This window comes from Labrus mixtus, chromosome 2 (genome assembly GCF_963584025.1).
Source record: "Labrus mixtus chromosome 2, fLabMix1.1, whole genome shotgun sequence".
NCBI lineage: Eukaryota > Metazoa > Chordata > Actinopteri > Labriformes > Labridae > Labrus > Labrus mixtus.
Window position 1 is genome coordinate 28,437,942 of NC_083613.1, and position 25,000 is coordinate 28,462,941.

The 25,000-nt window shown below is 40.4% G+C and overlaps 3 protein-coding genes across 5 annotated transcripts in view; all 3 read right to left on the reverse strand.

The window, feature by feature from the left end:
• The window catches only part of misp3 (MISP family member 3), a 138,285-nt gene that overhangs the window by 42,818 nt on the left and 70,467 nt on the right, over positions 1 to 25,000 (reverse strand). The gene's annotated exons all lie outside the window — the stretch shown is intronic.
• LOC132954780 (uncharacterized) lies at positions 14,092 to 16,789 on the reverse strand. Its single transcript, XM_061027421.1, has 4 exons — positions 16,266 to 16,789; positions 15,346 to 15,488; positions 14,807 to 15,010; positions 14,092 to 14,713 (listed from the first exon to the last, which is right to left on the reverse strand). Exons 1-3 carry the CDS (start codon positions 16,739 to 16,741, stop codon positions 14,835 to 14,837), a joined length of 795 nt encoding a protein of 264 aa, XP_060883404.1. The 5' UTR covers positions 16,742 to 16,789; the 3' UTR covers positions 14,092 to 14,713; positions 14,807 to 14,834.
• rab11fip4b (RAB11 family interacting protein 4 (class II) b) overlaps positions 19,229 to 25,000 on the reverse strand; it is a 46,060-nt gene continuing 40,288 nt past the window's right edge. For 2 of the 3 annotated variants that reach the window (XM_061060257.1, XM_061060241.1), the window contains exons 10-14: positions 24,962 to 25,000; positions 24,605 to 24,763; positions 22,860 to 22,940; positions 22,238 to 22,381; positions 19,229 to 21,608 (exon numbers count right to left, since the gene is read on the reverse strand). The exon at positions 24,962 to 25,000 is cut by the window's right edge and continues 99 nt beyond it. In XM_061060257.1, the coding sequence (XP_060916240.1) occupies positions 21,492 to 21,608; positions 22,238 to 22,381; positions 22,860 to 22,940; positions 24,605 to 24,763; positions 24,962 to 25,000 (540 nt within the window). In that variant the 3' untranslated portion in view covers positions 19,229 to 21,491. The remainder of the gene's footprint in view (positions 21,609 to 22,237; positions 22,382 to 22,859; positions 22,941 to 24,604; positions 24,764 to 24,961) is intronic. The other variant, XM_061060250.1, reaches the window with a different exon arrangement.

Genomic DNA, 25,000 nt, shown 5'->3' on the forward strand with positions numbered 1-25,000 from the left:
CAAGCGAGGGAAAACGTTGCTCTATTGTTTCAGGCCCCGCTGGCAAAGTGAGCCTTCCTGAAACCCAGCAAACAACTATCTCTCTCTCACACACACACACACACACACACACACACACACACAGACACTCACACACTCTCTCTCTCTCTCACACACACACACACACACACACACACACAAGGGAGACCTGCCAAAACACTGCTCGCTGAGAGACCTGCCAAAATGGAAGAAAGCTGTTGTGTGAGAAGTTTAGAAGTACTTTCGTAGAATCTGTTGTTTTTCTTTACCTGGCAGCCTGACAAGAAAAACTCTCAATACAATCTCAAAAGAAGAAAAATCAATGAGACAGAGTGGTATGCAATCGTTGCTGAAACATTTGGAGCTCAAGTCTAAATATAAAACCTATGAGTAATAATGAAAGATTTAAACTTAGTGGCAGTTCTAGCGGCAAGAGTATTTGAGTGACAACCTGAAATGACAAAGTGTCAACAAATGACACCTTAATGCAAATTTGAGACACTTGTCCAATTAAACTGCATAATAAGCTGCTAAAATATATAATCTTATTGAGGCTGTGAAAGCTGGGAGGGCCCTGACAGCTTTACAATGCAGTAATTACAAGGGCTGTGGCTTGATGTGGAAAAAAGGCGGGACTTAGCAGCAGGAAGTGCTACATGGAAGTCGTCACATATTTGACTTTTCAGATAAGAAAACAGCTCTCCTTCTAGGAATCTGAAGAGATTCACAGAAGAGTTTCCACATGTTATACTGATTGTTGCAGCATATCTTTTAGTTCACGCTGTGAAGAAACGAAACCATCTGACAGCTTGGCATCCCCGAGCGGGTGAAGCTCAAATGATGAATAACTGCAGGTTGTGATGATAAGAGGACGCTCCAGTCATGATGGACCACTTCTGTCCCAGTTTGTCTGGCAATATGTAGAAGGTAGAATAAATGACAAGACTGACAAGGCAGGACAAAAGTGATCTTTAAATTACAAGCCCTTATTTCTGGCCCTGTGCTCTGTCCAAACAGTCTGCAGGTTCGCATGTCCCGCTGGACCAGCCAGGCAGCTCCACTGTTTGTTTTCCACTCCAACGTGGGGACACATTTGGACAAGGGTGACAGCGGAGTCTATTTTCTCCACCTGGAAGCTTGGAATGGAGCGGAGGGGAAACTCAAGACTGGTTTTACCCGCTTCCTGGAAACAGTAAAGCAAGCAGGAGGCCATGCTGTCAGGGAAAGGGTTGAGAGAGACTGTAAGACAGTTTAAAAGAGAGATACCTAAACCTCTGGATGACAGATAAGAATATGTGTGAATACATGAGGAGGCCATTACGTGCCTGTGTGTGTGGCTGTTGAAGAGAAAATGATGGAAAAGTTAGAGCACGTGCTCCAGCCACGAGATGTGCTGATGCCCACAAAGATCTGTTTACAGTGAGTGCCCCCGATGACCCCCCAGAGGATGCAGGAGCCACTGCCAACACACACACAAGCACACACACACCCACACATCATCCAGGCCACATATTTCAGCAGACATAGATACAGGGTGCCTAAGGGCACCTGTTAGAAACATCCGCAAGGCTATATTCCAGACAAAGCTTGTGTCCCTATCATAGCACAAAATCCCAGCCTCGAGATAGGTGTTAGTGGACGAGCGACAGGGGAGAAGGAGCGAGAAAATGCTCCCTGATATCCAGTGAGACCATGCAGCCATGCACACTACATTTTACAACTGAATAGCTTTTTGAGGTTGTGTACGAAAAGATAAAACAGGCAATACACACTCAAGCAGCAATGGAGGCCAACAAGGAGCACAAGTGTGGGAGTTTAAAGGCTCCTTTCAAGGCCTGAAGGTAGATAGAGAGTGAGAAAGATTTGCAAAAAAAGAGACAGACGACAGCAGCAAGAGTAAAGGTTGAGGGAAAAGGACAGTGGGAGAAGAAATCAAAGGGTGAACGGTGCAAAATGAGGTGAAAATATAAGGATAGAAGCTAAAAATATTAAAACGATATAAAAACACTTTTCACAATGGTTGCCCTGTTGGAGGAACATTTTAGCATTCTAGGAGACAGGCTTAGCCACAGCAGCTGCTTAGTTTAGCTTAGCATAAAGACTAAAAACAGGGGGTTTAGCTTGTTTCACTACTACCTCTAAAGATCACTTATCGTTTGTTATTGTGTTGCATACTGGTTGGTAAGGGGACAGTTGTTAGATACATATACATAATAAAATCGGTCCCAATATTGACCCCTGTGGGACTCCACAATCCACTGTGGGGATTTTAATTTTGAAAAAAACTTTGTCAAACTGAGCAAATGAAATGGAATAAATAGGCACCATCTTTGGTTCCAGTATCTAGATCTTGATAATACATCCATGGGAAAAGTCTTTACTAGACTTCCATTTTTTTAATCAACTAAAATAAAGGATATGTAACATATCCATTTGATTTAATTATGACATTAAGAATTGCAGATTGTTGCACCTCTGGTGTCCTTAGATAAAACAGTTTTAAGAGTGCTAAATGATTTATCATCCATTTATCTGCTAGACAGTGCATGATAGTTGTTTTCACCTGTGTCAGTGTTGTGCTGAGCTAAGCTAATCAGGTGTGTTACCTTAACATAAAATTACAGATGTGAGAGTGGTATAAATCTTCTCACCTTAGACTTGGCAAATATGCAAATAAGTCTTGGCAAATATGCAAATAAATAAATGTTAAAAATAGTCTTTTATATGTAGAAGGTAGAAGAAATGACAAGACTGACAAGGCAGGACAAAACTGATCTTTAAAGTGTGAATGTTAAAAATAGTCTTTTAAATCCCCCTGTTCCCCCACAGATCAGCCCTGCTGTGCTTTTCTCATTTGCACCTGATGGCTGGGTTTTAAGCATGCCTGTTACAATTCAGCGGTAGACCCTCTTGACACACATGGACGTGAACGCCCGCTGACTCACCAACCGGCTTGTCTGTCACCATGATTAAGTGTGATCAATGTTGTCCTGCAACCATGGCGGTGCTAATGTACCATATTAAGAGCTGTACAAAAGGAGCTGGCTGAGGTGAATAAGGTTTCTGAGACAAAGAGAAGACTAATGTGGGCTCCAATCACAGGGTGTTTGCTTTGGTGCTATTTAATTAACAAGGTCAAGGTCCAAGGTGTTTATATGGAGTCACACCAGAATACACTGAACATGCATACTGTACTGTATGTAGTAAATAGAAATAGACAGTGTAACTTTGCCCTGATAAGGATGTATACTGTACTGTGCAAATAAGTGAGTGTATGGAAACAGAGAACCTGTCTGTGAGTGTGACCACAGGGACAGATGTGGAAAAAGAGAGAGAGAAGAGAAAAAGTGGGACAGACAGCAGCGACACAAGCTCTTAACTCCCTCCTCTCCTGCTTCATCCTCCTCTCTTGTCTGCCACTGAGGGGACGCGAAGGAGGTCACCCACTCCTACAAGCACTCAATCAACCTGCCGACGACCTTGCTCGTCCCGGATACGGTGCCCGCTCCCTCTGTTTAACTGCTGCCATCTCTCTGCAGCCGCTGCCAGCTAACACCGCCACGAGCGCAGAGCTGCCGTTCCACCAGATGCCCACTTTTCTGCCCGCTGTGTGCCAAGATTCAGTAGCAGACAGCTCTGTTTAACGTCAGTGTATAGTGTTAAGAGAAGTCTACGACAGGGAACATGCCCAGGTTAATTAGTAAGTGGGGGATCTTTTCTCTCTTTGTATGTTGATGGGCTGCTGGAACATGGATCATTCATACTGACAGGATAATGTTGAATACTGGACATATGTCTCTATAGGTTCTCAGTCATCCAAGTCTTTGGATCAAGCTTTGATTACTGGACGTATACCAAAGTGAAATAGAGAAATTGAGCGAGAGCAACCCCTAAAAAGTTTTGTGCATTAAATAATGTATATTACGCATTATCTGGAAATGCTGTTTTCTATACATTCATATTTAGTTATTGAAAATCATAACAAGAATGGTTTGAAACATCAGAAACAAATTATCTCTCAAAATGAGTCCTGTAGCATTTCACGATACAATACATGTCATGATATATATATAGATTTTTACAGAATTCACTAAAACAGTTGTTCTTTATTGGCGAGAATAACAGCAGAGGCATATTAAGGATCCTACAACTTAAAATACTTCAACTCAGATCCTATAAGAACACACAAATACGTTAATCCCAGAGCTATGGCTACGATGTTATTGTGAACTGCACCATAGGTAAGTTGTATTTCAAAACTGTATCACATCTTTGCAGCCATATCGATACTTTAACATCTGCATCGATACATGTATTTTCAAGGAGCACATGACATCATCATCATCACTTCGTAAAACTGGATGGTTGTTTTCCCAAAGATCTGTGAGAGTCAGATTAAACACCATAGGGTTTAGGGACTATGTCTCCGTTTTTTTTTTTTTAACTGAACACAGCCCTGTTTAAAGGAGTTTGTTTGGTTTACAGACACAGACTGTAGCAGGATGGTACGTCACCAAAGTTTCTGAATGATGTCACACATCGCCACCAGCTGATTCCTGCATGATAACGCAGACATGATGAGATGAAACAGAGAAAAGTCGAAAGCAACATTTGAAACACAGTAACCATACACTGACATTTTCAAAGACTGAATTTACTCCCTATTTGTACACCGGATCAATCTGCAGATCACGTGTGGCCCGAACCACGGCGGGTGATTCAAACAGATCATTGATCAGCTGTGATCCATTTCACCACTAATAACAATGGACCAATGGCTAAGTTGTTATTTTTATTTATTTATATTTTAAACATTTTCTGTAAATGTATTTACCAAGGTTTGTTTTCAGCTCTGATTAAAAGCTCATATTATTATTATACTCTGGTTATTTAAGGCTGAAACAAGACACTCATTTAACTGGAAGTACATAGCATGTCATTAGTTTAACCTTTAAGCCTCACCACCAAATGCTGGCAGCATCCCAACACAGGCGACGGCCAAAAACCAGTTGCCATGTTGGATTCTGCATGTTATTGCTAAATGAAAGGTGCCGTCTCTCACCTCCAAAAATAATTTTCTTTACGAGCTAATTCCCACACTATGATTTGACTCTTGACCAGGAGGTAAAGCTTGTTGTGCACTGTATTTAAATGGGAGTTACTGCTTCATTAGAGAACTACTGTAATATTATGAAGTCAGACTAGTATAACAAGACAATTACCCGATACTGTACTTAAGGAACAAACAGCTGAACTCCAACACAGCTACTACTTGGGTGCAAATTAACACATGAGGCTGCAGATCTCTCTATCAGCTGTGACAGGTCCAGTCACATTCCATTGTTATGTGCTGTCCGATGGGTCTTCCCCTACGGAAAGTTAGTTATTACTGTGGATACAGCTGCAAAGATGGCTCCAATGACCGCAGCTACAAAAGGCATGGAAAGACAACACATGGGCCGAGGCAGAGCGGGAGGATGAAGGGTGGAAAAAAGGTTGGGTTTTTCTGAATGGATGGCAGGAGGACTGAAGGACCTTGGACTTAGTCGTGTATTAGCCTGTTTGTATATTTAGTGTGTGTGTGTGTGTGTGTGTGTGTGTGAAAAAGGGAGAGGCAGACAGACACAGGAAAGAATGTAATTCATCTCTAAAAGGGCACAGTCCTGGGTGATGTATGGTGTCCACAGTGCGAGTGTGTGTTTGTGTATTGAAGAAAATTAGTGTGGGAGGTGTGAGCTAGCCAGCTACAACTCCTCTTATCGCTCCATGGAGCAATGTGGAGAATGAGGACTCTGGGCTCTGCCCTGCTGATCAAAGACACACAGAAAGGCTGAAGCAAAAATCCCCCCTTCTTCCTGCCCTGGTCTTCCATTCACACACAAACAGAGAAACACATAATCAGCAGATAGCACGTTGGCTAATGCTATGAGCAATTGCTCTTTGACTAAAATGCAGATGGGTTGGACCTTACGAACAACACCTGTTTTTATAGGTAGTTTCAAGTCCATTACATTATTAATAACTCTGCATGTCACATATTACAGAGCACAGCATCAGAGCTAATTAAGGAGGATTTTATTTCATCATTAAATCTGTCGGACTAATCAATTACTTTTACCCCTCAATAAAATTTCTAAAAAAATGTCCATCAAAGTTTCCTTAAGCACTAGTTTTTGTTTTTAAATTATGTTTCATGCCAGACTAATGAGTTGGCAAATAAAGTTTTTTTTAGTTTTTCTGCACCTACTGCTTGTAACAACCTGCAGACTGATTTTAAAACTGCAAAATGTGGTTCTATTAAATGTTTTTTTAAATCCTCAATGAAATCTCATCTGTCCATTCTTTCTTGGTGCAGATGTTTTAGCTGATCATTTGAATGTTTTTTTTAAACCTACTGTATGAGTTTTATTGTTAGTTTTTCTTTTTTAAGCTGTGTGTTGCTGCCAGTCTTGGCCAGGTCTCTGATCTCAACAAGACAAACCACTAATTTACAATGGTATCAACAGCAAAGAGCAGCAAACCTTCACATTCAACAAGCAGAGCAAGAACACTTAGATTAAAAATAGCCTGAAAATAACCTTATGAAGCCCGATTCATTGACGAATTGTCTGCTTCAGCCATACAAAGGGTTCATGATATCACTGCATACTTTTATTTCATGCTACTTTAAGTTAATTCAGTAGATCACTAAAGTTGATTTACATTCATGTTAAATATTTTGCACTGACCATTTTCATATAAAATCAATAAATCCATCAGTTAATTCTGAGTGTGATGAACCAAAGTAATTCAATAGTTTGAATCTTGAATTCTACAAAAGAATTCTAACAGCAACTCAAACTACAGCCCTTCACATTTGACGGTCTAATCTGTATTTCAGATGCAGGTCTCGTAATGTGCACAGACCCAGGAGTCTAACATTACATGACTGCCTTTGAAGGGTGTGCATGTGTGTGAGAAGGTGTGACAGCGATGGAGAGGTTTTTTTTTTTTAATAGTCTCTCTCAGCTCCGCTCCCCAGACTAACACTACATCTGCGTGTTAATTTAATAAAAGAAACAGCAGCCGAGTGGAAGCCTCTTAATAAGCAGCATGACTCGACTTTCTGTCGCTGCATCTCTTGTCACACTACTTCTTCCTCTCTGCTTTTCACCTTTCCATCTGCTCCCTTCATCGCCTCAGTCTGCTCCTCCTTAACGCACGTCTCTCCATGTGTTCATTTCTTCCCTGCCTCGCACTCATTTCTGTCCCCACCCTCCCTTACTGTATGTGTGCTCCCTCCCTTATTCCTCTCCTCCTCCTCCCATTTATCTCTCCTTACATCTGTCACAACCTCCTCCACCTCCTCCTCCTCCTCTTCATTTCTCCCACCCTCCCTCCTTGTCTCCTTTCTTGTATGCGAGCGGTGGGTCCTTATTATCCTGCACCTTTTCCAGACATCCCTCGGCTGCAAAGCCAGAAGGCCAGACAGGCGAGCGAGTAAACGGGACGACAAAAGACAACCAGAGAGGAGGAAGACTGACAGCCCGGCACCTGACAGGCAGAGGGAAGAGGCAAAAAAGAAAAGAAAATGTAACTGGACAGGAGAGAGGAAGCGCTGAAACACCCCAGCGAGTAGCCTGACAGAAAGACAGAGAACCTGTCAGTAAGAGACAGCCGAACAGGTGGGAAGGCAGGCGATAAGAAGGCAGACAAGTAGGCAGAGTAGCCAGACAAGCAGGTCGTCACAGGCCGATACGTAGCAGCCACGAGAACAGCATCGCAACAGGCCACAGGGTCAGTATCTGTACGGCTGACAAACACTGCCTCTGTCTGGGCCTGGTACGTCACTGCAGGCATCATATGATAACCTGCATGAAGACGATAACCCTTTAATTACTGAGTGTTCATACAAAACCTCTAAGACTGGACATTTGGCACTATTTAAGCCCGAGGAGAAGAATCCTAGAGTGCTGAAAATAAACTACACGGTTAATTTGGGCTTGAGTGTCACTATCGATCATAAAAAGAACCTTGAATATTAGGCCATTAAACAGATACATGATGATGGTTTAAAGTACAGGTTTTCAAATTCTGGACAAGTCAACCTCTTCCTGGATAACCGGAAAAACAGCTCAAATCAGACATTATAAGGTACATTTTTCAGGCTGTACTCAAGTCAAATACTTTTTGAACACATCAAAGTCAGTTGGACACCGAACAATATAATTACTGAGCTTCTCACACAGCTATTCATATACGTTTTCAGATATAATAACCAACCACTTGCCAATGTTGCATTATGATTATGCTCACCTGTACTTCAGGGAGGTTGTAAGTAGAGGTGAAGTGGATGAGCACTTAAAATAACCTTCATAGAAAGATGTAGGAAGTTGGAACTCAGTGTCCACACACTGCCAAAAGTCAAACTTGCTCCGTTTGAGCATGTCTTCTCTCTCTGTCTCTCTTTATAGTAACTAAAAACCAATCCATTTCGCACAAGTTAACCATATGTTTACAGTTATTTTTGCTGGTTTATTTTTTCCTCACGCTGTGCCTCCCCCTGAGGTCTTCTGGCTCCCCAGGGGAGCTGCACCTCACACTTTGAAAAGCGCCGGTCTAAACAAGAAAATGTATCCAGCAACTATTTCGACAACCAAATTGTCATTAAGGTATCACGTTTAAAACCAAATAACAAAAACAGCCTGGGTAAACTGCTTAATGTTGAATATTTGCTGCTTTAAATAATCAATTACGATGGTAAAATAAACAGATTTTAACGTTGGAAAATTATCCTGGCACTGTCATATTTTCCTTTTTCTATTTTAATGCCTGTCTAAATGTTATATTAAACATTCAAGCATGAAGTTGTGATCAGAGTCTGTTGTGAGAGTCAAAACAACTGGTCTGTCATTGTTTAAGTCTGAAGTATGTCTCTGTAATTCAAGGCAGGAGGCACTTCTGTCAGAACAGATGTATTTCCTTAACTGTGCCCTAATAAAAGCAGTCATGTTACAGCAAGAATGTCCGAGAAATAATGTAACAGTGACACTCCGGACATGAATTTACCAGACGCAGGCTTGTTGAACTGGTGCAATGCTCCAGTTTTCACCATATGGTGAAGATTTCACTCCAGGCAAACGCCCTCTTGATTCCAATCACTCTGACTCAGCGAAATCTGTCGCCCTTCCTCTGTTCCCCAGATGTGGCAACGGTTTCTTTTCTGTCTTCAACATAAACGGCAAAAAAGTGGCTCTGGGTTCAGGCCCAGAGATGATTTTGTAAAAAGCTAACCCTAGTTGGATGAACTGACAGGAGCATTGCAGCACCTTAATGTTTCATCACAAAGTTGGACAACAGTGCGCTTGGCCATCAGGCGATTGTAGCCTTTGCAGTCCCTGCTGCCAGCTATTTCCACAGGCTGTGACTCTTTTTTTTTTTTTTTTTAACAATGGTCTGTCACCCAGATCTCTACACCCTGGCTTTCTTCCTACTGGGCCGGGTCACAATGACAGGAAACCATGAACCTTCTTTTCAAACCTCAAGAAATGTATGTGATCACATCCTCACAGCCTGAAACAAGCCATTAAACAACATCCAACACTTCCAGACAGTTAGGAGAATTTAAAGTGCCAAGGAATCATTACATTTTACACTGCCAAATTTGTGTGAGAAAAATCCTGAAACAAATAAGGCTGGCATGAATCTAACCTGAATGAAGCAAATTTTCCAAATGGGCCCTTTTTAGTTTCCATCTTTTACCAATTTTCACCAGTGGACTGCAGATATTTGTTCTCAAATTTACCAGAACCCCCCCCAAAACAGCCAATTTTTTAGTGTTTCTGCTGGTTAGCTCTGGCTGTGGTTAGCTAACCACAGGCATCTTTCTGTATTGCCAACATAGCATCACAAGATCAATCAGGAGAAGGCAAAGAACAAGACCGGACACACTGAAAAGAGAGGGGGAAAAAAACATGACTGGATGTGAGTCACAGAGGAGAAATGGAGAAGTGCATTTCTGAACCAGGTGCAATATTTATCATACACTGCAGGAGGTCGTTTTAAGGAGGATGGTGGACAGGATCTTATCAATACAGCAGTGTTATGATGTTTTTATTGAAGAATGTGAAGGAACGAAGGAATGTCTTTTGTGGCCATTCCCTCCCAATAGTGGCCTAATTAAACCTCGCACCAGATACTGTTTCTGATATATTATGTAAAGAATTTATTAAGTATAGAATTTGGGATGCTGCATTTGTTTGGCTAAGGCGAGAGAATGTATAGAAAGATTAGGAGGATTGCGGAAGAGATACTTCTTAGTCTCTCTTCCCCCCCCCCAAGATTTATTTTTGGGCTTTTTGTGCCTTTATCCGAGAGACAGACCGTGGATAGAGTTGGAAATTGGGGAGAGAGAGTGAGTGAGGAATGACATGCAGGATAGGGAGCCACAGGTCGGATTTGAACCCAGGCCGCCCGCTTCAAGCCTCTAGCCTCTCAACATAGGGAGCGCAAACTAACCACTAGCCTATCAGCGCCACAGGAAGTGATACTTCTAAAGTTAAATCTATTATTAAAGCTACAAATACTGGAGCTAATTATCTATTTAATTTCACTACAAGTAGGTTGAAAAGGGGTATATGTTTCCATTTTTGTCAATTAAAAACTGAAATCAAACTTTAGACCTGAGGAACTTTTCAAATGTGTCAGCTTTGGCGACCCCTGCTGATAAGAAGGGGTACGTCATCTTTGTCAAAGTCAAATGAATCACTCAGTGAATCTTTGCAGGTAAAATTGTAAACAAAGGCGGTTTCTGCAGCATGGTGTACATCGCCTAGCTGGATATTAGCCTGCAGAAGCTATTTCAGGTGTTCATGTAATGGAAAAGGATAATACATTTCCATGAATGTCAAATCCAAAGATCATTAGCTCTCTTGCTGATTATTTTAAGCAATTACCTCTAAATACGGTTTCAAATTAGTCCTCGTGTTTTTAGGAATCTTCTGACTTCAGAATATCTTTTGAGTTTTCACATTTTAAGAAACAGAAATGTTATCTGTTCCCATAGGAAGACTAAAACCAACAGCCTGTTTGCAGCAGGTTAAAATTAAACTGTAGAGGTTCTGCTCTAAATAATAAAAGGAACATTTCAAAGCAAGTGTCAGTGAGATCAATTCATTGGTAAGCTAATCTTATCTTTGATTTAAATAACTATGCAGGAGCATATCTTCTGTTTAACTGCTCACTAGAGTTAAACAAAGTAACGACTTGTTCCTACACCGAGGGCGACTATTTGGCTGCAGCTTTAAACCCAGTGAACAGGGAGGATTAGCCACCCAGGACAGCTAGAATAACTGTGATTTTAGTGACAAATGTCCGTCTGTTTGCTTTGGTCAGCTGAAGGAGGTTAAACTGACCACACTCTTCCTTCCTGTCTCCTCCTGGGTGTCTTCCTGTGCCAGGCTAACAAACCATTATGTAGCCAGATCAATCAGAGACGTTGAACGCTAAATGACTGGTAACACTGGAAGCGGATGGAATAACTGCTGGTGATTCACATCTGAGAAATGTGCCGCTGAAGGCCTGGAGTTGATTTTCATCTCAGTGCTGGGAAATTTAACTCGTATTGGAGTTGTGGGGATATATCTGGCTATTAACACAAAAACATCACGTGGTGTGCTTCTCATAAATGTGCAAACGTCTTTTTAATGTACTCAACTTCAACTTAAACATATACTACAATAAGCAATGCAATAAGCTAAATTTGACCCCTAGCATTACTGCAGGATGGAGGTAGGAGGGCATTCAGTACGGACCTCCAGCACGTCTGCTTATTTGTCCAAACACAGGATGTGAAGAAAAGGTCCACTGAGACACATAGGGTCATTAATCACTCAGCACGATTACAACATGTATGCGACACACCATCCATTTCTTAACTCTCCTACCACCCTACACAATTATAATGCAGCACTTTTAAACAGACTGCGCCCCCTTAACGGTAGGACCTACCCCACAGCGAACACACATCATCTTTTTGAATAAATGCTGCTGCTTTAGTGAACATTAGGGAATGTGAAGCAAGCTTTCAGAGAGCTAAAAGTGAGCAGAGCTGTTCCAATAACAATGAATAACAGATGGCTGTTTGTGAACAGATTGATAGCTTTAAGAGGAACTTTCAATGAGCAAACAGGCACTCTTTTTTTATTGAATGCCATTTTCTTTTTAAACTAAATAGTTCACGTGGAAGAAAAAACAGTGACTGTTCAGCACTTCCTGTCAAAAAAAAAATGCAGCTAGGAAGTCAATGTTTTTCTGATTACTGGATTTTGGAGAAACTTGTGCATGCTCACAAATATTTATTAAACTGTCTCAGATCAAACAAATAACATATGTGAAATCTGCTCTGGAGCAGAATTCCATCACAGGGCAAGTCGAGTTCGCAAAGAAAGGTCATCGGTTCAGCAAATGAACACTGACGCTAAATATGGGTCAGCTTCCTGGAAACTGATGGTTTAACTACATAAGACAAAACTCGGACTGCAATTCAGACCATCATTCATCCATATTCTACACCACTCATCGTGTGCAGAGGGTGGGAGGGAGGGGATCCCTGCAGACCAACACGCACTTCAATTCATACAGTAGCTTTCTTCACATGAAAACACCTGAAAACATGTCGACATTTTCTGGCAGAGCTGCACGTGTGAAGGACACATTTTTTCACAGACTTTTTCACGCCAGCCTCAGGGTACATTTTCCAGTCGTAGTCAGTGATGAGCTGATGTGTGAACACAGCAGGTAAAAGGCAGGAAGATTCACCACAGGCGTGCGGACAATTCTATCACACGACTAGTTAGCAGCCAGTGCGATTCTTCTGCTTGCCAGTATGTTATGCTCTCCCCTCCTTAGTTGATACTGTGGCTAAGTCCAAAAACACGTAGCATTCATATAATATCAGTACAGACTTGGAATTAGCTTTGCCCGCCATCTGGGATATCTTGCAAACATAATGACAACAGCGTCTTTCTCTGCATCTTGTCCTGCCTCCTGAGACCGTCTCACCCTTTCCCCTTGAATAACAACTCTCTAGAAATATTCCTGAAAGCAAATTTGAAAACCACTGTTATTGTATCACCTGACCTCAATGTAAAAACATTTCAAGAAAACCCGCTCAGAAACACCAGCAGGAGCATTTGAACTACTCCTTCCTGCTATGACAGGACAGATAAAGCCCAATGAGTCACTGCTCCACCGTAACAGATTATCTTTGTGTCATGTTTTTTCTAATAATTATATACTGTTCTGTATACATAACTCCTATAAAGCCCATAAAGTGCTCAGTGAGCGTTCAAACACTACTGGAACTGTACGCCAACGCTAGAATAAATGCATCATCATCCCCCCCCCCCCCCCCCAACTACTCCACTCCTGCACTCACATCCCCTCTCAACATCAACAATGCAATTCACATAGAAGACTGGAGAACATCAAAAGCCGCTTCATCTCTTTGAAAGTGATGTTTCTGATGTTGAATACTTCGGTTTAAAAAAAACCAAACCCAGCTCTGATTAAAATTCAAGTCTCATCAGAGCGGACGGCTGTGGATTGCACTGAAGATTGTGACCTCAATCTGTTATTGACACCGTGTCTGTGGACATGAATGATTAAGCATTATTAGATGTCATTAATCAGCTTAGTAACAGTTGTCTGCCACCCCATCAGCAGTTGCACTCTGGGTGATAACTCTGTGGAGGAATGGGCTTTGAACAGTGTGCAAGTAAGTGCTTGTGTCTCTCCAGTCCTTGGGAATGAACCCAATGAACTCCCAAAGGTGTGTGGAGTAAATCAGAGGAAACTAATTCTGACATCAACTGCTCCATCTAGTGGCCAAAATATGTCATCACTACTATAAATCCCTTTCAAATTCTAAACTAGGTAACTAGACTACTGTACCTGTTGAATAATGTGATTTGTGATCAAATGAGAGTGAGCGATCTGAACAGAAGAGAAGCTACCCGATTCACAGTTTGGAAAAAAAAGAGCTCACAGATTAAGTAAGAAGTGGGGATAAACATGCAATATTTGACAACCACGCAGAAGAAAATTGAATTTATTGTGCTTTTGAAAATGAATAGTTGAACATTATCAGGTAACTTTATGTTTTTGCTGATACAAAATCAAACCATAATCTTGTTTGGCTGTCTTTGCCAAATTAAAAAAAGCTGCTTCATGTGCTTGTTTTGAACTTTTGCAGTTGATAAACAATAGAATTAAAAGTTTGGCTCAAAGATGACAAAAGTGTTTTTCTAAAAGAAAAAAGAAAATCAGATAAAAGCAATAATTTTTTTGATGACTATTGAAATCATTTAGGTATGAAATGGAAAAAACAACAGAAGCATCTTCATAAACATTCACTGAAGTGCTGCAACAGAAATATAAAGGAGATTGCTAAAATCATTCCTTAAGATCAAAGAAGCTCAACGAATTAAAATTTTGCAATATGTAACGGATATAAAATCTGAATAAATTCCAAATAAAAGCTACAATAAAAAACCAACATGACTGCAAAGAAGACTTGACATATGATAACATTAAACTATTTGATAAGCTAAACGCTGCATTGCAGTAAACTAGACTACATATCAAAGTTGATTTATTCTATTGATGTTTTATGTGCAGAAAAAAGACGGACTAAAAAAAAAGTTCTACATGGTTACTATTCTGGTTTCAAAAATCAGTCACTAACGGCAAACTACATCCGCTGCAGAACTCCTCAGTTAAGTTTTGGGAAGTGAATATTGCCTTCTACAATTCCTCGAACATAACATGTGTCTGGCTTACTCGTCAGCGTCCACAAACTGGTCTGGATCAGAAGGGATTCTGTAGCAGGACCATCGGACCGGGCGTCGGTGATGTGCTGCTGGACTGTAGTTGGCTGTCACCGACGGGGGGACTGTGTCCCGTTGCTTCAGTGTCAAATCCCGCAGAGAAAAATCAAGCAGATCTTCTGGACCTAGAGGAATCATAGAGGGCCAGTAAAACACTTTTACTGCTACATGGATTCTTGTAAGATACACCTTTAAAAAAGCTGAAATTTGCCATTATTAGTTCTTGATCCTGAAGGTGCCACTGAGTTCTAGCAGGTTGAGACTTCTTCAAGCAGCTACAAAACAACAGACGACTGAAAACCTATGTGTCTCTTTAAAGCATTTTCTAATTGATTGATTTTAGCAACACAACAATTGTAATCACCTGTTAATTAATGTTGTGACTAACATTGGGCATTCTGTGATTGGTAAAATAATGTATGCATTTCAGGAATAAAAAGTTTTGATGTTTGTTCTTTACCATAGGGACAATTCCCAAAACACATTTCTTCCCAGCCGCTCAGCGTGACCTCCTGGATCTCCTTCTCCCAGTCTTCCTCCTCTTCAGGCATCATCGGTGGGGGTGTGGGTGGGGGCATCTCCGGACAGGTAACTTCAGTATTTCTGTAAAAAATGGACAGGTCTCAGTGTAAATTCTTACTATAAGCAATCTCTTTTTTTGCAAAGCTCTAAAGATCATTAGCCAAATGTTATTAAAGTCTTTATATTAGTGTCATTTGAGGTTGTCTGACACTTTAATTGTTTTTATTGTCAATACATACTTATGTATATCAAACCAGAAGACAGTAGGACTATATACAGTAGGACTACATTAATAGGCTACAGGCAGCAGCAGCATCAAGTTGGGGAGCACAGCTCTCCTGCCACAGGCTGCTTACACCTCTTAAGATTATTCACGCCTTGCATGCATTCCCTGCTGTTCCCTTTTTAATCAGTATTTTTTCCAACTTAAGAAAGCAGGATGTAGCCTTATGTTCAGCAATATACGAGAGCCATCAGTCGTCTTAGCTACATGAGACCAGGTGTAACAGGTATAATTATCTATTCAAAATGTCTTTTCATCCAACACTGAACTGCAAAACTCCTTCCAACAGGAGGTAGCCCAAAATAAAAATTCAGGGATCTAATGTTCTCTCCTGACAGATGAGTCTGATCTAAAATGGGCAAGAACATCCAAATGAACGTGTACCCAGTCACATTTCTCTGTCATCATCTGACAGGGCGGATACATTTAAATTTTAACAAATGCAAATGTCTTTTTCAACCTTTTAACAGCTAACACTCTGGTCATGTAGGTGCGATTCAACTAACAGGTTTGAGTCATTATGCATGAATGAGCATTTTGATAAATTCACATCAACTGAAAGCAAGATGTCGCACCTCTTGGTATGTTTGAATTTCTTCCTTGGTCTCTGGTTCCTTGCTTTGGCTGGGAAGTTCGGCTGTGGCGTCATTTGGTCAGAATCACAGGGCACAGACTTTGCGCCCCCGTTCACTGAGATACCATCTGGAATACCTGCAATGATGACCCTGCCAGATGCTGAGGCACCAGTGACAGTTGAAATTGTGCTTCCTTGTTTCCTGATTGTCCTCGGTGGCACTGCTTTTCTACTCTGGTCCTTGTACCCATGGCTGATATAACCATTAAGCCCACACTGAGGTCTGATACCATTCTCCATACCATGCGGTGGCCTATCACTGGTCCAAGTGGCAGCAGCTGGGAAGCCATTGTAAGCCAGGGCTCCGTTAACCAAATCAGTGCCTGAGACCTGGCCATGGACCTGACCGTTGACTTTACAGGAATTGTAACGTGTTCCTCTTCTTCTGCCCTCATAGTTCATACCATTCTGAGGCATCACGTCACCTGTAATAGTATATTTTAAGGGAGTTACGTAAAGTGCAAAGATGAACTAGACACCTCAACAATACTGAACATTTTAACTTAAATTATTTCATTTTTGAGTGTTGAACCTGATGTTTTACTGGTTAAAAAGGAGAAAACCAAGGAGGTGTGTCATGACACCTGTCACTTTTTTATACTATGAAATGGAAATTAAAAGGATACTACAGTGTTTGGGCTCAGAAAAAGCTCCCTTTAGAGATATCGTGTGTTTGTTTGTAACCATTAGATTATGTTGTTAATCTAGGTTCCAATAAAATTGAAAACAATTTGAAGAATAATTTTAATGTGTAAGAAAGGGAGGGCTATGTCCTAGTACATTTAAACCAGCTGTATTTCTAAAACTTAATCATTTAGTTATATACTTTTGGCTTGATTACTTTTAGAAGCTGACCATGAAGCTTTTAATGAGAACTATAACTTTTTTATTAAAACAGTTTTCTGAACTTTTTCTAAAGGCATTACTCTAATTTTAAATGTTTTTAGCCAGGATTATCTTTCTTCACTTTATTCTCATTGTGCTGAATTCTAAGAGGACGGTTATCAAGTAGGCTTCATTTGTTAATTAACTGAGATTAAACATTTTAATATCTTAATCTCAAATAATTTTTGATGAAATAATTTAAGGCCACTTTCTCTTCTAAGGTAATTAATTAGCACGTTTAAATGTTGTCTTTAAACACCGATAAAAGAAAGCTAACATAGTTTTTTTTTCCCTCTGTCGAAAGCTAGCTAGCTACCTGCTGCGGCTAGCTAAGCACAACCGTTAGTTTGATTACCAAAGTTTCAATACAAGCCGCTAACACAGAACAGAACACGACCAATGAGAACACACAGAGCTTAAAGTGTGAACTACTTGTGTAATTTGTATGTAAATTATAACTGTGTTTAAATTTAACGAGCTGACACTCACCTGTATGGCACGCACCGAGCGGTCGGTCGTCGGCTCGTCGGTGACAGCGACACAAAGATAATCCGTTAGATGACGTCAGAAACCACACCCAGTCGATGCTCACACCGCAAACAATAAATATTTTTTTTATTATAAATCTCATTATATTTCAAGCTAAGTTTTACATTCATAATTGTAAATTTATGATATAAATTTGCTCCCATTTTAAGATATGTATTTATATTATATTCCAAATGTTGGCTACTCGTTTTGTCATGTTGCCCCCTAGCTCCTTTTCTTTGCCTTCCTTTTGTATTATTTATATCAGTTTGTTATTGTTTATCATTTATGTATCTCTTTGTACTCTGTAATCTCTTTTTTCTTTTTTTTTTATAAATATCAATAACTCTTTCCAGTGTAGATACTGTGTAATTTTTCCATTATTGTATTTTCTTTATTTAACTTTTGTAAATATGTTTGATTTTTAACTTCTATTTTTATTTTTAATAATTATATTCCCGTCTCCTGTTTTCTTGAGCTGCTGTAATGCAAAAATTTCCCCCATGGGGGATCAATAAAGTTTATCTTATCTTATCTTATCTTACAAGTGATGTTGATAAATTGGTGATCAAAGAGGGCCCTTCTAAAATTATATTAAGAAAATAGATTTTTGGAATACACCTTTGAAAGAGCATGAGTGGCACCGCTGAGTTCTGTAATATCTAGGAATAAACAGACCCTTAAACTGTTTGTAAGTTCTGAAGCTAGTCTGCTGGAATAGGAACTAGTCCTTTTTTGAAGAATATTTTTGGGCAAGTACCTTTATTTTGACAGGATAGCTGAAGGTAGACAGGAAATGCGACAGAGAGATAGCGACATGGGTATTATATGCACAGATCAGTAGGAACAGGTGGTGGTTTGGCGGCAGTAGCTCAGTCTGTCGGGACTTGGGTTGGTGTCCGGAGGGTCGCCGGCTCAAGTCCCGGTGCGGACCAAATATGGAAGTTGGTCTGGTAGCTGGAGAGGTGCCAGATCACCTCCTGAGCACTGCCGAGGTGCCCCCGAGCAAGGCACCAAACCCCCTCCCCACCATCAGCCCAGGAGCGCCTGCTGTGGGCAGCTCCACCACCCTGACGTCACTCTGACATCTCTCCATTAGTGCATGTCCATAGGATCCTGTTTGTGCATATTTCAGCCTATGTGTGTGTTGCATGATAAACAGAGTGTTAAAACAGAAATTTCCCCTTGCGTGGATCAATAAAAGTAAAATCTTAATCTTCGGTCTGATCACAGGTTGGACTCCCAGTCCCAGTGCACCGTGTAATGTAGCCTCATGCACATGGGGCACCTGCTCCAACAACCGAGCTAAACCCACGCCCTGTGAATGGGTCTTTTTAACGATGGTCTTGTTATTTTCTTCACAGCAAAGTATGTGCAACACAATAACAGGGGACCATCAAACGCATAGAAAGTGGTTTCTGTTAAAGTAATTATAGTTGTTATAAATTAGAAATATCAGATTTTTCAAATGAAGAACACCATGAGTCAGCATCACTGCCAAAGCCATTTTATTGCTATTTAAAGTGACTACATCGCATCGAATAGCCCTAATAAATTAAATTTGAAGAGCTACAAGAAATGAGTTTGTGACAAACTTTACAGCTTAATGTACCGTTTATTTCTTTCCATCCAGCTAGAGTGAAAGATTTGTGAAGCAAAACAAGACACAAATCAGCAGGAATTGTTAAATAAGTTAATATTGCTCGTTATGCTCACCATTTAGCTTAAGTTAGGAAGACAGTTTACGACCATATAAAAACCAAGTTCGAAGCAAATTGAAAAGAAATGGACTCGCCATGACTAATGAAAACGGAGAAATGCAATAAAACATTCCCCACTGCATTAAAAAAATCTTCAAAATATTTCCAAAATGCTAACCTGGCCTGTGTACCGTACAAAGCATTGTGCTATACTGCTATTCTTATAGGACACCTAAGCAATCACAAGTTCCTGATAAAACTGTATAAAATCGTTTTCATAGTATCAATCTGAAAAAGACTGGTGAGTGGCACATGAATACAAATTATCACTATATAATTACAACATTTACAAGTCAAGAAAATATGTCAGACGTCGACATAGAGTGTAGCTTCAAAAAACTATGTCAATCATTAGCAACATTGTCTGGAAAAAAATGTCCCCAAAAGGCACAGACAGAAAAAAGGTGAACCATGCGAATGAAACAAAAAAACGTCTTTTTTGTGTGCAAGGAAGCAAAACTCAAGTTTAGAATAATGACTTAATACAGCAGATTGTTATAGCTTTCCCTCTTCATTACAGTACTGAGTACTGTACGTGTGTATTACAATTAATCACATCCATTTACTTTCATTTTTAGGTCAAAGCCTTTTTTGGCCACACAGAGAACAGAAATATCCAGATGTACATTCATGATATTTACAGTATAAGTTTCACAGAGTCATCCGGGCTTCAAACACAATCTGTAGGCTCCAATGAGATTGCTAATCCAGTTTGTTTTGACAAAAAGTGAGTCTCCTGTGTAAGCTCACACACACACATTACTGAGATGATTTCACTGAGCACAGAGAGATGATTATTGAGTAAACCATGTTACACTGGCGTTCTGTAAATCCATCAGTCATCCTGTACATTCATATCCTTACATTTCTGTGCAACATCATCGGGCCTTTTTCTAGCAACAATGTAGCTTTTTAAACTAAGGCATTGCTAGCAAATAGCCGCTATGGAAGTTACAGTTAAAGACACTCCTTGGCTGCAGCTTCTGTACCATAAAGTGACACTCGACTTCTCGCCTGAACCAAATAAGGGCCACTTCTCAGTTTAAAAAAATCAATATTGGACTGATTGACTGGTTGCATGTTTACTGGAAGACATGGTCTACAGAATAGACAACAAACAAACTCTTCACCTTCAATTGGCCATCATAGACTTTACTTAAACCCTGCTTTGCTAGCACACATGGTCCATTATCAAATTCCCACCTCATCTTTTTGAGAAAGTTTTCATTCCTCAGATTCATGACTCATCTGCTTCCCTTCCTGTTACAGAGGCTCTCATTGTTTCTTTCTCCTTGCACTTTCTCGCACTCCTCTTTAAAACGCGCTAGTCAAAGTTCATCACACATACTTTAGAGAACACTTGCATGACAGAGGAGAAAACATGGGGAGTTAACAGAGCGGGCAATACTCCACTGCTTCACCTTCATGTCTCTGAGAGTCAGGTTTACAGTCTGCTTGCCACATCTCTGTTGATTTTCCTCAAACGTTTCCCCCTCGATCAGAGCTGATTCTCTGTGGATGATACAGCTAATATTACACCAGGATACAGTAGAACCCACATTGGATTTGTTACATTGTTCCAGTTTGTTATGCCAAGGTACATATGTCCAGTGTACTACATCGAGTAACTTTGTCGATCCTCAACGCATGTTGTTCCCAGGATATTCCTGGGAAAATAGTCACCAGAATTGTCAACTGAGATGGGAAAGGTGTGGCAGTAGGCAGTAGCTACAGTTCACAGCATACACAGCAGTAGAGAAACAGTTCCTGGTTGAGATTAAGTTCAGTAGAATCCCAGTCTACCTTTTCTGCCAAGAAGTGTTTTCCTTTCCCGCCTCAAACAGCAGGGGGCGATGTGTGTCTATTTATATTTTCCAGTTTCTAAGCCTCATTGCCTTCCTGTACAGCACCCTGATTAAGGTTGTGTTCATACAACTGGAATGGTCCTCTTTCTCCTGAGACTTGGAGGGATTCTCATTCCAGTTGAGTCGCTGTTAGTTCTTGATCTCCAGGATGGACGGGTTGTGGTCCAGGATGGACAAGATGATTTTGTCCATGTACTGTCGCAGGCGTAAGTTGATTTCCTCCTGCTCCTTCAGGGCCTCCATTAACTAAGAAAAGAGGAGCATGTTGTTTTAGTTTATGAACAAGGTTAACTATAATCTTACCGTTTTTAAACCGCACCATTAGTAAAAACACAAGACTTCTTGGTCATACAGCTCAAATATTTCATACTTCTTACTGGTTACGTACAAGTTCTGTTTTGAAGAGATGCTGCTTAATGCTAACATTTATTTAATGAATAAGGAAAGTCTCAACAATTCTGATTAATCATTTAATCATTTGGTAAATAAAATGCTACAGAACAGGATAAAAATGCTCCAGGCGACAACATCACTTGAACAACATAAACAGACTACAGGGGCTAGACTCAGAGTCTGTATTCAACTAATTATTCTCTAATGTTGTTAGAGGTGCAAACCTGACACAAAGGGTATTTTATCAGAGGCATTGTAAGTATTTGGTTGGTGTGTATGTGTGAGAAATGGTCACGGTGATGACCTCCATATTACGCAGATTCAATTCAAATTTATGGTTATATTATATATATAATATTATATTGTCATATCTAGAACACTGGGCTATGCTGTGGTATGTCCCAGAAAAAAACAAAACAGTTTTGCACTGCGAACTCGTTAGGGTAAAATCCGTTTAGAAAGCTTGGTAGTTGTAATGTTACCTGGTCTCTGGAGGCGTTTTCTATCTCTGCTGCTAAAGACTGGGCCTTGGTCTGTGTGGCAAACAGTGTCTTTGCTTCATACAGACTGAGGCTGAGGATCTGACCGTTGAGCTCATCGTTCTGCTCCCTCAGCTTCTGGTTCTCCTAAAAAATACAGAATCAGGACACGGGGTAGAGGAGAGAGAGAGAGAGGTGGGAAGAGAGAGAGATCAGTATTTCAACTGCACACGTGTAATAGGAGTGATGATGCTTTTAAGAAGCAAATGGTTGCTACTCAAGCCTCACTCAAGCCACATGACATAACACAACGCTTTGTATCTCAGCCAGCAGCAAACACAGCAATGCATGTCTATTTTGGCAACACCTACAGGACATTACACAGGTTAAGCGTGTTACAGAACAAACTGCTCCCCTGCTGGTCTGGTGTGTTATAAAAGCTCCATGATTGAGTTGCCTTCGAGTGCTGACACGAGGTCAGTTTGCTTTTCCCATTCTTCTGTTCTTACTCATTAGTCAGGGAAACTGCAGAACTGACCCCAATTCAGCTCGGGCAGGCTCATTCTACTCCGTCGTGATTAGTGGTTAATAATCAGGAAGTCAAAGTTCACGGAAGCAATTTTACCATCAGACCAGGACGGAGCCAGGCCCCAGACAACAGCAGGTGCTGGAATTCAGGGGGGAGAAAGTCCTGGGACACAAATCGCTGGACACACACACACATAGACATTTAAAGAGGTGCACTGGCAGACAAAAAATAGTGGGCTAATCTTTGTGGCTGTCACAGGCTGTGTGGCTAAAATTACGGCTTTAAACGATACAAAGCTACAAAGTGAAATACTCTGAAGTCTAAACCTGCAGGAAGAAGCTTAATATAAGAAGTGGAGATATTGAAAGAGAATGACATAAAAATAGATTTAAAAAAAACATGATTATTCTCCTTCTGGCTTTACTGCTCTTAAGTTTGGCTGAGGCTACACGAGTACAACCTTATCATGTTAGTCCCCGATAAGATACACTCTCTGCAAATCAGCAATTCTAACTGACTGGCTATGCATCCTTTAAAGATTTACAAGTTACAAGGCTGGACTGCTTTAGTTCTTACTGCTTTTTATGCAGATTTTTGTCTCTGAGAGATGCTCAATATTATCTGATGCATGCAACTTCAAGGAGCATACAACTTGTTCTTTCGCTAGTCTTATCAGGAGGGACATCTGAAAAACACTCATCTACTCCCTTATCTCTGATGTTTACTTTGCATCAAGTCTGTAGACTTTGCAGTAAAGTCACTTAGGTCGCAGCATTTGAGTATCTAACTGTTGCAGACAAATGGCCTTGTACTGAAATTAAGAGAATATACAGAACTTGTGTTGACTATAATTCTCAGAAATGTTAATACATCTAAATCAAGATAAGCCAGGTGAGCTAAATGGTGTTTTTAAGGAATGAGTCAGATCATAGATTCTTATTTATCCCCCCTGTTTTTATTTGTCTTCTTGTTCTTCTTTGCATCTGTAGCCATCAAAGGAACAGTGTGGCTCCATTTAAGAAATCAGTGAACTTTATGTCTCTCTAGCAGCAGATAAACTGATTTATGATGTCAAATGGAATCTGTTATACTCACTATAAGAGCACAAGTAAACTGAGCTGTGGTAAATATACTGTATCTTCAGTGTTTAATACATCAGTCACTTTAACATGTGGCATTCATCAGCTGTTGGACTTTGTTCTTTTATAAAAACAAATCTGCAGTTTGTTGTCACATTTAATTTTATTTTTGAACTTCTAAACTCTCTCTATTTTTTTAAATGTGTATTTCATTTTGTGTACCTTTTAACTTTTTTACATTGTTTCTTGTCATACAAATCTGCATTGTATCTCATAATAATGACATTATGACCCATCTAATTCAAGGTGAGCATGTATTATGCTTTACTGGAAATGAACTGTTCACCAAAATTAATCTGCCTTTCATTTAAAATCAAAATTAACATGACAGGAACAGAAATTGTGTCAGAAATGATTACTAAGCATTCATTTCATTCAAGGGTATAAATATGCAGCCTGCTTTGAGATTCAATATCTCTGTGCATCTCGTACTCTTCAGAGCATCTAAATCCAGGGTTTTTCTTCTGACAACAACATAGAGATGATCGTTTTACCTGCTGTCTCATGTTAAGATATTTAAAAATCATTCTTAATTTATGACTGCCTCCTCAGGGGAAAAAAGCATTTGAGAAATCTGTGCGTCAGGTGCCATGTGTGGAAGTGTTTTAAGGTTTGTTGGCATTTTAAAGCTCACTCAGTAGCCTCATTAGATTACCGAGCTGCCTATGCACAAGATATCTGAATGCATCATTTCATCAGTACCTGCTTGAGCCTCTTGACCTCGTGCTCCAGCTCCACCTCCCTGGTCCTGCAGTTGAAGTCTGCCAGACTGGAGGAAGAGCTGCGGCTGCGTCCAGGCCTTTCTGTCTCCAGCTTGAAGAGTTGCAAATGCTCCAGCTCACGACGCAAGTCCTCTATCAGCTAGGCACAGAGAAAGGACGGATGAACAATGTTACATAATGACAGTGCAGCATTTTGGGGGTGTACATGTGTGAGCCAGTAAAAATGCAGCGAGGGAGAGGGAGAGGGGAGTGAAAAAGAGGAAGCAGAGTGAGCAGAAGAGCAAACAACCCACTCTGTGCATGCATGTGTCTGATTGCATAAAAATGTCCCTCCCACCTCCTGCATGTCTTCTTTTTCTTTCTGAAACTGGTGTCT